This window comes from Pseudoliparis swirei, chromosome 4 (genome assembly GCF_029220125.1).
Source record: "Pseudoliparis swirei isolate HS2019 ecotype Mariana Trench chromosome 4, NWPU_hadal_v1, whole genome shotgun sequence".
Classification (NCBI taxonomy): Eukaryota; Metazoa; Chordata; class Actinopteri; order Perciformes; family Liparidae; genus Pseudoliparis; species Pseudoliparis swirei.
Window position 1 is genome coordinate 10,617,013 of NC_079391.1, and position 12,751 is coordinate 10,629,763.

The 12,751-nt window shown below is 41.3% G+C and overlaps 1 protein-coding gene across 3 annotated transcripts in view; it reads right to left on the reverse strand.

Annotated features, from left to right (window-relative positions):
• The window catches only part of furina (furin (paired basic amino acid cleaving enzyme) a), a 70,403-nt gene extending 59,443 nt beyond the window's left edge, over positions 1–10,960 (reverse strand). The window contains exons 1-2 of one of the 3 annotated variants that reach the window (XM_056412894.1): positions 10,831–10,960; positions 4,769–5,099 (exon numbers count right to left, since the gene is read on the reverse strand). In XM_056412894.1, the coding sequence (XP_056268869.1) occupies positions 4,769–4,978 (210 nt within the window). In that variant the 5' untranslated portion in view covers positions 4,979–5,099; positions 10,831–10,960. Of the gene's footprint in view, positions 1–4,768; positions 5,100–7,825; positions 7,909–10,308; positions 10,494–10,830 lie in introns of those variants that run through there. The other 2 variants (XM_056412895.1, XM_056412896.1) reach the window with 2 other exon arrangements.
• Between the last annotated feature and the right edge of the window lie 1,791 nt (positions 10,961–12,751).

Below are 12,751 nucleotides of genomic sequence, written 5' to 3' on the forward strand. Positions count from 1 at the left end.
TCTTTTTAGCATAGCACGATCAATTTTTATCCAATTGGCATGCAACTAATGCCAAAATGTTCAAAATTCAATGCCCAATCTTGTGATATGCGAAGGTATGCGCTCTACCGAGTGCCCATTCTAGTTTCAAGTGCATTCAAATTGAGATTCTTTACTGGCGTCACCTATTGCGAAGAGAGAGAGAAAAGGGAGGGGCTCTAAAGCCCTGTGACAACGAAGTACGGGATGGTGCACAGAGGGGGGTGTAACTCTACTGAGACAGTCGGTGCATCAGGCTTTTACAGGATTTGCTGCCGTCAAAGATTTTTGCTTTAAAGTTTCCTCTCTGACAGACGACCAACCCCACTGTCAGTGGCTCGCTGGCCTTGATGGATGAGTGGTGACAGAAGAAGGGGAAAAAGGAAGAGACTTCAAGGGACTTTTTGTTTTGGCCGTGACACACCAAACCAACCGTGAATAAGAAGCATCAACAGATGGACAGATGCGTCACATCTGCCAAAAGATGTCTTCCTAAACTTTAAAAAAGAAAAGTATCCAGTCAACAACTTTCAGGTCACAGATAACCTCATTGAAAACAGACAAAATGATTGAATACTTTTATAATTCGCCCAATTAAAAAAGGAAACTCGAGCCAAGCGGCGGCAACAGAAAGCTTGATGTGGCCTGTGTCTGAGGGGGAGGAGCCAAAGGCATCTTTATACTGTTCAACCAATCAGCTCACATGGTTCTTTTCCCAAACAGCCATCATTGTAACATTGGAATCACAAGGGCACTTCCCACAACAATCTACTTAAAATACAGAAGAAGAATTATACTGAATTAAAGTAATGATAGTAAAGAGTTAACTTAAATAAATTCATTAAAATTGTAAAAATAAATGGCTGAAACAATTAGTCCATTGACAAAGATATAAGATGTCAACTCTTGAGATAATTCAATATCAGGTCCCTTTTCAAGCTATAATATGAGGATTTACTACCTTTCATTGTCATAATAATAAAATGTACTACCATTGGGGTTTTGATTGTCATTGTTGAAGACTGATGTTTTACAAACAAAACAATTAATCTAGAATAAAAAGAATCCTTAGTATAATTTAAGCAGATAAGACACATATCACATGGCAGTAAAAATGTATTCAGCAGTTAGAAGCATTAGGTGATAACACACACACAAACGCACAGAGGTACGCATGTCAGTGCGATGTGTGACGTGTGACGGTGGATAACAACAACAGCCACCAAAGCTGTAAAACCGGCCCAGCTGCAGTCTTTGATCCTCCCGGCTAACTCCACCACCTGCACACGCCACGCCCGGGCCACGCCGCTCACAAAGAAACATTCAAACAACCAGAACAGATTTGTTTGTTCCTAGCCTTGAAGAATCCATTTAAATCAGCGAGCAGTGACGTGCTGGAATGCAGTCGAGCGCATTATTTATTGTTGTACCTCAGAGTTAATGAGCAGAGAGAACGTATCAATAACACGCCGAGGGACCAACAGATGTGACGCTTTCATGTCATTTAGTCTGGAGGTCCATCGTGGCCGGGTCATGTCGCCGATTCGGAAACTGCACGTGTCCAACAGAAATCCTCCCAAAGTCTAAAAAAGTCCACTTAATTAGGGCCGCAAAGAACAATTGATTTTGTTCTCAGTATTTTATAAAAGAATCAATTAATCGTTTGGTTTACAATGTAAGAAAATGGTAGCGAATGCTCATCGGTTTCCCAAAGCCCAAGGTGACATCACCGAATGTCTTCATAACTGAGGATTAAAAAAAGAACATCACAAAACATTGACATTTGAGAAAATGCATTCAGAATAGTTACTCTTATCGATTATAAAAATCGTTGCCAATTATTCTTCTGCCGGTCAATTTACCAACGAATAAGTGGAACTTTAAATGTCACACTTTTTCTAAACGGATGCACTTTATTTCTAATCCAAGTTTTTTTTTTTCTACGCCACAGAACCCTCAAGAAGAGGAATAACTTGCCCACGCACCTCCAACACATTAGAACACATGTCCTCTGTGAACATATTGTATTTATTTACAAGGAACGGTGCACAGACACTTGCAATTTAGTTTCCACCTTGATGTAATTGTGGCAGTCAGCTAAGTTCACTCCGTGGTCCCTGAGGAAGTTATTACAAATCACCCAATGTTACCAATACAGTGCTTCATTAAGCACTACAGTACAACAATAACAGAACATACTATGAGACGGATTAATAAATTACGCAATTATTTAAAAAAAGATTGGGTGCCTTGGCAGCACAAGGTGGTTTCTATGGTTCATTTTAGGTCAGTTTCATTGGCAATGTAGTGGTTTGAAACTGGGCTCATTTTAACCCGCACAAAAATACCACTAGTTCAGGGATGTAACTTGTGAAGCAGGTTTCATCAGTAGTATCACTGCTTTGAGTAAAACCGTGGAAAATGTGTTTTTACTTGAGTCAATGATTCGCATTTGAAAAAGTTAAAGGATTTACTCATCATTTATCCAGCTAACTTTATCGACAGTCACATCTCAAACGCTGGATCAAGACGAGCTCGTCAAACTAGCGCTGGTCAGAAACATTCGCCCACTTTCCACCCCTGAAAATATCATTAAATGGTTTTAAGCAACTTGCCGAGACTGGCCAAACCACACTGCTTCTCATCTCGAGCACGTCGTTCTGCAAGTACACGGGTGTAATTGCAAGTGTCTGGAGTCCTCACTGTCCACAGGCAATACAAAGTTTAAGGATTTAAGTGTGTAGGATTACTCATAAGTCTGTGTGCTGTGATTCATAGCACAAAGAACATTCCTGGTCATGATCAGTCAGAACATATGGTGCAAAGCAGAACACGGAAAAGTGCAGAGTGTGTGTATATATATATACTACCGTTCAAAAGTTTGGGGTCACTTAGAAATGTCTTTATTTTTCAAAGAAAAGCACTGTTTTTTCAAAAAAGATAACATTAAATTAATCAAAAATACACACTATACATTGTTAATGTGGTAAATGACTATTCTAGGTGGAAACGTCTGGTTTCTAATGAAATATCTCCATAGGTGTATAGAGGCCTATTTCCATCAACTATCACTCCAGTGTTCTAATGGTACATTGTGTTTGCTAATCGCCTTAGAAGACTAATATCTGATTAGAAAACCCTTGTGCAATTATGTTAGCACAGCTGAAAACAGTTATGCTGGTGATATAAGCTATAACTGGCCTTCCTTTGAGCTTGAAGTTTGAAGAACAAAATGAATACTTCAAATATTAATCATTATTTCTAACCTTGTCAATGTCTTGACTACATTTTATATTAATTTGATAAATAAAAGTGTGATTTTTCATGGAAGACACAAAATTGTCTGGGTGACCCCAAACTTTTGAACGGTAGTGTATATATATATCGAACAAAAAAACACCATTTAGTGGATTGTCACACTTATTGTAATGAAGCCTGTAAATATAAAATGTATACTGTGCAATCTGCAAATACAGTTCTACTGCTGATCCATTTCCTCCAAAAACAAGTGGGGAACAGATGATCCCAAACTGTTGTGGTCACATATATAAAATACACAGTTCAGCTGTAATGTTACAGCCTAAAGCACCCCCCACAAATGTAATGGTACAATAGTACTTCAGACAAAGACTACATTTATGGCAAACAAAATATGTTAAATGTAGCATGACAGTTTTTTTTCAGGAGAGGACATGACGATGTAAAAGGATAACTTGGCTAGTTAGTTTGAGAGGGTGATTTTACAATCCAGTCATCCAGATTTTAGTGTTCGCCCACGCCTCAAAGGAAGTTCATCTCAAAGACTCGCCTAAAAACTCCCTCTGCGCATTTAAATATCTATGTTGGCCACCAGTGGGGTGAATCTTCACTGGCCTCACAATTAGATGAGGATTCACCGGTCAACAGTTCGAATACATCTCATCCTCCTTTTTCCCTATACTACAGCACATGGCTACGTTTTAAATTTACTCAAGCAGTGAGATAAATCTATACTCCCTTTTTATTAAGATTTTTTTTTTTTAAGTTTAAAAAAAATCAGACTAACAGTCTCTAATATAAAAAGTATGTAAATATGTAAAAAAGTAATGTATATTTACAATATCAACACGTGTGTCTGTGTGTGTGTGTGTGTGTGACCCTCATAGATACATAAAACAAACAAAACACAGATTTGTCTAGTAGCCTTTTAGGCTTCAGTAGTCTTTGAATCTGTTCCCAGTTTGACATGTAGTTGGAGCTTTGGACTATTGTCATAACCACTAACAAGCAAACAACCCAAATGGGAAAAATCCATTGTGACATGTTTGTTTGATCAGAGCATCAGAACAACGGCACTTCTTGCAATAGTGCCACGAAAACAAAGCTACAAACTGAATAAGCTGTAAAAGATCTGTTTTATGGCAACGAGGAACTGACAAGATGTTTAGTACCTGGTGATTACATCAAACATTACGGTCACACAATAGGATGAATATCGGATTTCACTGCAACCAACTACTGTATTATGATCCGAGCCAACAGGAAACTACAATTAAATGAATAAATAATAGCACATTTGGCCATTGATGGGATATAATAACACAAAGTCAGATATTATGCACATTGTGTCCAAAAGCAGCCAACCTCTTTTTATGGAGGAAGCCGATGCGTCCTGTGTTTGCATCATCAAAATGTAATGTGGCGCGTATCACCTCGAGTGCTTTCTAAAATACATAACAAACGCAGAAGAGAAAAATATGGGATTACTTACGTGTCCGTAATTGATGAACCCATGTTTACTGGCGACGAGTTGAGCCTCCTCCTGACCTCCAGGTATGTGCACAGCCCATGTGTTGGTGTAGACCTTCTGACCCAGTGCCGGTTGCAGCCCAGAAACCAGCAAGACCAACAGAGGCCAGAGGAGCCACTCCAGCAGCCGGAGCCTGCGGCCTACAGAGGGACACGGAGGGCCAGGAGCCATGGCTTCTCCGAGTGCGGCGCAGTCTCTGAGCACAGCGTCTCTCCAACGAGCCGGGGCTGCCCACGGCGCATGCAGGTGCACGGAGAGACAAAGTAGGGGGGGGAGGGCAGTCACAGCTCACCTGAGAGGGGGCAACAGAAGAGAGACGGGGGTCATTTCGTGTGAAACTGAAACCCGGGAGAAGAGACTGTATAACCTGGACAGAGCAAGCACACAATAAACAGGAATAGGGGAATGAATGTGGTGTAAATGTTTTCAGTTTTTAAAGAAACGACAACAAAAAGGCAAAGCACATTAAATAACATCTGAATCGGTTTTGTGCGTTGGGGGAATTAACAGCCACACCGACGGCAGTTTGAACCAGACGTACGACAGCCCAGCTAAGTACAGGCATCTGATAACCCCACAGGAAGCAGTGAGCCGGGCGCCGAGGCCAGGCCTCATGTTGTGGTCACACACACGGAGCAGCAGAATGTGCTCTCCCGTGGGAGGACCGGCTGGATGAAGATTACGAAAGAAAAAACGCTTCGGTGTACCGGGTTGCCCGAAGAGGTGAGAAGTGTGGCTGCTGAAAAGCCAGACTACGCCCTGGATGCTGAGGAACCACAGAGGAGCCGGTAGCCACTCAAGGGCGGAGCTTAAATACCTGAGACAACCGCTGATTGGCAGCGGCCAATGAGAGAACAGACACGTAAAGTGTCAGAACTTTTTTTGGACTGCAGCATTAACCTCCTGTTACCTTTAGGGTCAATTTGACCCCATTCAATGTTTAATGTCGGTGTTCTTTGGGGTCAATTTGACCCCAGGCTGTTTTTCACTGTGTCACACATATAAGAAATATCAACTTTTTTATATTTTTAAAGGGCTATTTAGGTAGTCAACAAACAAACAAAGTACCTCACACTTAAACTTGGGAAGCAATATTAATTCTAATAATTTTCTGGAGGTTTTAATTGCTGGGGTCAAATTGACCCCGAGGGTAAAATATGTTAGTCAATGTTAAGGTAACAGGAGGGTTGATTTGAGCGCGGCTATGACTTGGCAGCTTGCTCATGTATTTGTTTGCCGAGCTGTAGGAACACAGAGAACTTCTTCAAACACAATCCTATGAATCAGACAAAGCAATCTATCATACGAGTTGGGCTCCGGAAGCCGGAGCTCATGGTGTCATCGTTTGCTGCTGGTACAATTCAGTCTGTTGAGACCATTAGCCAAAGCGATTACTCCATTGTGAGCCCCGAGTTGGAGCGGCACCGATACAGAGCTCTAACTCTGATTCCTATTGTATGCAGTCACATTTATTCTCCCGATTCAAGTCTACTACGGAACGGGGTTTCTCATCTCCAGGGATTATAAAATCAACCATCAGATGAACAAAAAACACTCTTATTTAACTCACTGTGCCATTCTGCCACACTCCATGGACTCAAACAAGCTCCTCAAATATTCCGTAATCAGTTTGTTGGAAAGCAAGAAGTTTAGAGGTAGCTGGAACATTCGTCGTTAAAAATAATTGTTCAGTTTGTATATTTTAATGGACTAAATCTATACACTTAGAACCAGACACTTAAATTCACCATCAATATTTTGAAAATATCTATTCGACGTTTTACTTCCAGCTGTAAAGGTCACTTTGGGGTCATAAACTCCTTAATCATGTAAAACATGTACATGGAATTGTGTTTCATTTAATTTCATATTTACAGGTATTTGTACTACATATGCAACTTTGATATACATTTACTTTGTTTGGGAAGGGTTACTCTTGGATTTGCATTTCCAATTAAACAAATATTATCTTCCTCAGTTTAGGCAAATGTTTCGCTTATTCAAGTATAGTGAAAAAGCAACGTTTCAGTCATAAAGCGTTCAATATTAAATTATGAATGTCATAACTTAGAGATTACTCTTGCTCCACTGAAAATATATCGTTGTGGTTGCTGATGTTCAGAAAGTTCAAGAAACTTTCCCCGATATAATTTCTTCTTTCACGTACACCGTTAAAACAAATACAGCTAGTGTACATCGAATTTGTATTGATGGTATTTATCAATTATTACACTATTACATTTCACTATCCTGCATTGCAGACAACCCTCAGATGTTTGTTATAAATAAGACCAATTTGATCAATTCAAATCAATATTTAAATCCACTGAAGCCTCTGCAATGACCCGATTCGTGTAAAAGAACGGATTACATGTTTTTTTATGAGGCATAAAATGAAAAACACACAACTCAAAACTGCTGAAATGACAGGTGTCGGAAGTGACAAGTAGCCGTCTACATGATGGGCTCGAGTCAACGTGTTGTGAAGCCCCGAGAGACGCTTCATTAGCGATCCGGGACTTTGCAGGTCAGCCCGGCTGTGATTCGCTACGACGGGCTGCTAATCTGTGGCAGCCAAGTCACATAGATGTTGCTTTCACAAACACCTGGATGACAGCGCAGAGAAAAATGTATATCATGTAAAGCAGAACAAAGCAAGGTGCTGTTCGTGTCTCTCAAAGTTTCTCACGGTTTCTAATGTACCAACGACCTTCAGTAAAACACAAATCCTCCGCCACCTTTGTAATTCTTCCATTCCGTTTCGTTAAGCCTCTTAAAAATACAAACAAAGCAGCCAATTATTAAGTAGCAAGGATCCACTCCCAACATTAATTACATGTTTATTGTTAGTATCCTCTGCTTGGTTCCTACTTAAAATTGAGGACAAAAGGGCTATTTAAGCCACTAATTGCTGATGTTTATAATAGATTTAAATATGTTGTGAAATAACAAAAAGACAAAAGGCAATGCAAATGAACTAAAAAGCCAAATACAAAGACAGATCGTATGACAACTCACTCAGCGTTGTCCTCCGTCCTCCGATGCAACAGGTCAAGAGAGTCTGAGCGTTTCCAAACCTCGGTTTGATTTGCAGGCACACTCCGACTTTTAAGGACAGAGGGCTGTTACCTCATCTGGGCACTCGACCACTCGGTTTGCTTTACGTCAGCGTGAAAACCGCACGCCACGGCGCGTCAACAGCCAGACTGCTTTGCTGTTCGCGAGAGACAAAAGGACACGCCGAGCTTTATAATCAGCCAAGTATCATTAAACCCCAAATGATAACACCAGCCTCATTACCAAACTCATCGGAACATTTTCAAAAAAGAAAAACTGTTTACTCCTCATCAGCTTATTAAAACACATTTTAATGAGATACAAATGATCTCAAATGCATGACCCTTTCCTCATAATCAAATTTCACAGAATCATTGCGGATTCTCTCATTGTGACGTACATGAAATCCATATCTCGGTGCAGGGACCACGGGGATTGGGAAAAAACTAGCTCTGTGTCTGTGTGTGTCTGTGTGTGTGTGTGTGTGTGTGTGAGCGTGCCTGATGAAGTGACAGTTATAATAACGATAACATTTGGTTCATTCAACATGCCATGGCAGCGCAGTAAGACAAATGTCACACAGGCAGCAGACGACTGGCTCTCTACAAAAGGCTCATTTACTCAGAGTAACTGTCCGGGATAGTTTGTGGACGTACTCGTGTTCAATTATCACTCCCCTTAAATTACAAAGACCTCGACAGCAAAACACTTTACGAAGCCTCCATTTCACACCACACGTGGTTCTTAGTGTAGTTACATGCCGAAGTCCAACATCCAGACCATCATTATCCCAAAGAACACACTTTAAATGTTTTCATTGTTTGGTCTGCTGGTTTTCCAAATTAGGTTTTTACATTTTCCTTGTTTATTCTCAAACGAGTGCTTTAAGAGAGTTATCTTAATTTAAATTCAAAACCTTGTCTACACTTACATCACATGTTTATGAGATGACTTTCTCCACAGGTATACGAATTAGGTTGTTTTAAATCTTTCATCCTCAAATCTACATGTTCACGTCAGCAAAAAGAGAGTGTGACTTTAGATCTGGATTCTGTCCCCGGCGTTGCGATGAGTATTTTAGATAGTAAACTCAAGTGATGAATACCATGTGGAAATTTAGGAACATATACATATTTGTGTGTGGATATTGTATAGTTTATTCTCATTCTTATTCTTTTTTTTAGTCTGCTACTGCTGTCGGGTGTTTTGCACATAAGAATTTCACGAACCGATTATACTTGTATAAAAGGGGATGTGACAATAAAAACTTGAAACTTGGAAAAAAAAAAAAAAAAAAAAAAAATTTATTAACAGAAGTCTTTGTCGATGTTGGAGAAAGCCTTTGGCTGACACAGAGCTTGCAATACAAACTGAATGCAACAGTTGTAATATTTAAACATTCCTCCTTCATAGAGACTGCAGTTGAATTAGATTCAATGTGTTGTTAATTAAAATATTAACAAAATAACATGGCACTAGATGAGCTTTGGGACCTCTGTAGGGAGTCTGCATGAGCTCAAAGAACAGAAAAACAGGAAACGTAATGGTGGAAGGTTCAAACTCTGGAGATTAAGAACTCCAGACCCAGACACACCGAGTATGAACTCCTTTATTCAGGATTTTGAAGAAGCAAATCAGCTTTGAGTTTCAACGCACACCTCATTCTCCACATCGTTTGCCCTCATGAATGAAGGCTTTTAATAACAGGAGTGGACATTTACCTCTCTCCGCCTGCAAGCAACAATAAATAAAAACTCTGGATGTACGTCTTTTGTTACCAAAATCGGTCTACTTCCTTGTAGAGATAAGTAGTATGTGCATTTAAATTTAGATGCCAAGCTCACTGAGACATTACTGAAACCCAGTATCACAACGTACAAGCAACACTTGTCAACACCATCAGAACAAAGTGATTTGTGTGTTTGAGATGCCTTGTTTGCTCATGGAGGGACCCCACCATCTGTCACTGTGCATCCATAATGATCAAGACAGCCCAGTGGAGAGGAAACATCATAGTGGTGGGTGTAGGAGGCACAAACACACACAAACACGGAGGGGTTCCCAGGATATGAACACTTTTGTATATTCCGCTGTGAAACTCAACAGCCGGAGAAACAATGCATTGCACAGAAAGTTCGTCCTCATATGGATCAAGCAGGTAGAGAGCACACACACAACAACAACATCAGCTGTGTGTTGCACTGATTGCATACTCCATACTCGCTGAAACATTAGAGTACTATGACGATAATAATAATATAAAGTGCACGTCTCCTATAAGCACGTGTAAACGACAAGGCGTGCAGTTAGGGTGGAGGAGACGATAACTGTTGGGGAAAGGAAGGAGGAAAACTTCCTCCCCGGTCGGCCTGTTCGTAGCTCGAGTTAAAGAGGTTCAGACACATCAGCTGGTGGGAGCGAGCAGCCGCGGTCGGTTGACTCACCTCACACGTTTAAGTCCGCGACAACAACAAGGGGTCACCGCGAGGAGCCGAGCCGCCGGTGGAGAGTCCTCCGCTTGACAAACGCGTGTCTGAAACTGTGCGGCGCCGTGATTAAGTACAACTTGACACCGCGGTCGGCTGAGCCGCTCCGCCTCGCAGGTGCCTCCCCTTTCCGCTCTCATCCAGCCCCGGCGATACACTTCCGAGCTCACATGTTACTACTCACTCCGACAGAGCAGTGTGGAAACGCCGAGCTGCGAGATTATTTTTTCGCAGGAAGAACCATAGAAACCGAACGCAGCGCAGTCGACGTCACGTCGGCGCGAGCGTGTGAGTGATTCCCCCTCCGTCCCTCCCTCCCTCCCTCGCAACAAACTGACAGCAACCGGGTTCGGGAGGACGGCGGAGGGTCCGGTCCTGTCCGGTGTCAGGGTCCCGGTGAAAACTCGCCGACCACGCAGCCCAAACAAGTACAAAATACAAGCTCGCGCAGACGGGAAACTTACAATCCGCTCAACTTACCAGCTTCCTTTTACATCCTGCTCGACCCAGATTGTTGTTGTCTCTGACTTTCGGTGTTAGAACCGACGACGGCACGGTGAAGCGACCGAGAAAATGATAGGGGCGAAATGCTGGTTATAAATGGTCACGATACCCCTCTGGTGTACCGCTGAGTGGTCCGTACAAGCCCCAGGAAATACGTCACGGCCGTGGACAAAGTGGAGACAGAGCAACACCTACTTACTGGCCAGCAGCGCTGCGACACCCCCACCTGCTGGCCACACGCGGCATAGCACCCTTATCCTCATAGTGAGACAAGCAACTGGCAAATAAGAAATGTATTCCCAGATTGATGGGTGGATTTTATGGAAAAGTCACTTGATAGATGCCAACAACGATGCCGGGAAAGGACATCTTTATTGATAAAACTGTAGGTGTTAGTATGAAACACAGACAATATACGCCATCTCTCTTAGAGCCAGAACAACCTGTTTGAATAGCCCTGAGGCATCTATTGACCTCCAGACATTCCTCCCCGCCACTGTGCATGTGTACGTGTACCTTTGTTAACACTAAGTTTTTACGAAGTACAATGTAGACTTTACATGAAAGCTTTATTAATTATTTACCCAGCGCAACCAATGCCCTACTCCTACACTGGAATAAAACTACCTCCCAGGTGTACCAGAAAAGATATTGTACTTTATTCATGAACACCATCTGGCCTGCCCTGGCGGCCAACCATGAACTGCAACGTCATGGTTCAAGTGCGGCCTAGGAACTCTCGCTCTCTCTCGCTCTCTCTCGCTCTCTCTCTCTCTCTAAATATTTTAGGGACATTAAAGTGCTTAGAAATTATTTATTTTTAAAACAAACATGCACCATGTGACCATCAGCTGCCATAATGCATTATTATCATAACTACGCAGGCTCCCTGTACAACACAAGGACACAAACTTAACGAATATTACAAACCTCCTTTATTGCTATTGTTCTTTAGTGAGTCAGATTGTCACATATGTCCAATTAATTCAATTACCAGAAAACAACAATTGACAGGCAGTACACTTGCGACCAATGGGATGTGCTGCCCCCTTTACCTGGTTGATAATCCTCCTACATACTGATATTTAGCTGAGACTGTGGTATTTAGATCCCATTTCAGAACTTTAAACTACACTAAAATATTTTTTGATAAAGCATGCCGGTAACCTGCAAAGGTAAATGTGTAATTCAGCAAGCTTTAGATTGTTCTTTGAAAGTATAAAACATACAAAGGCACTTGCAGATTACAGTTTCCTTGCTGCCTTGAAGATGGGTTGCATACTATTTGTTGTTTGAAAGCATACAAGTTTCACTGTAAAGTTTCCCAGTTCAATATTAGCATTGCACAGGCTGACTGTAATTATTGCATTTTCTTCACTCATCTGAAATGCAGTACCACACTCAGGAAATACAGAATAATTGCATGCTTAAGCATCAAGAGCGATGAGTGTATCCTCAGACCACAGATACAGCAGGCCAGTCAATATATAATTATGGTATTCAATCGTAGCCCTCACTACTTTTTCTTTAATGGAAACACATTCAGGAAAACATACGTGATTTGCTCTCACACATGCCACATAATACATAATCTCAAATATCAATTTAAAAGTTCATAATTGATAAAACAGATAGGAAGTATAAATGATGAAGTCAGAGGACACATTTTGTACTTGAAATCCACAGCATTTATGTCATAACATTAACAAACTATAGGTCCAAGAAGAAAAATGTCCCCATGGACGTCACAGGCCCTGATGGTAGGCGGGTTATGTGACAGATGTGACAATGAAGGGCAAAAGATTTTAAAGGTATTTTATAGACCCCAGAGTCTGTAGTTTGGAAAGCCCTGTCAAATAAAAATGAATAATTGCATTCTTTACTCTGATTGCTCTCA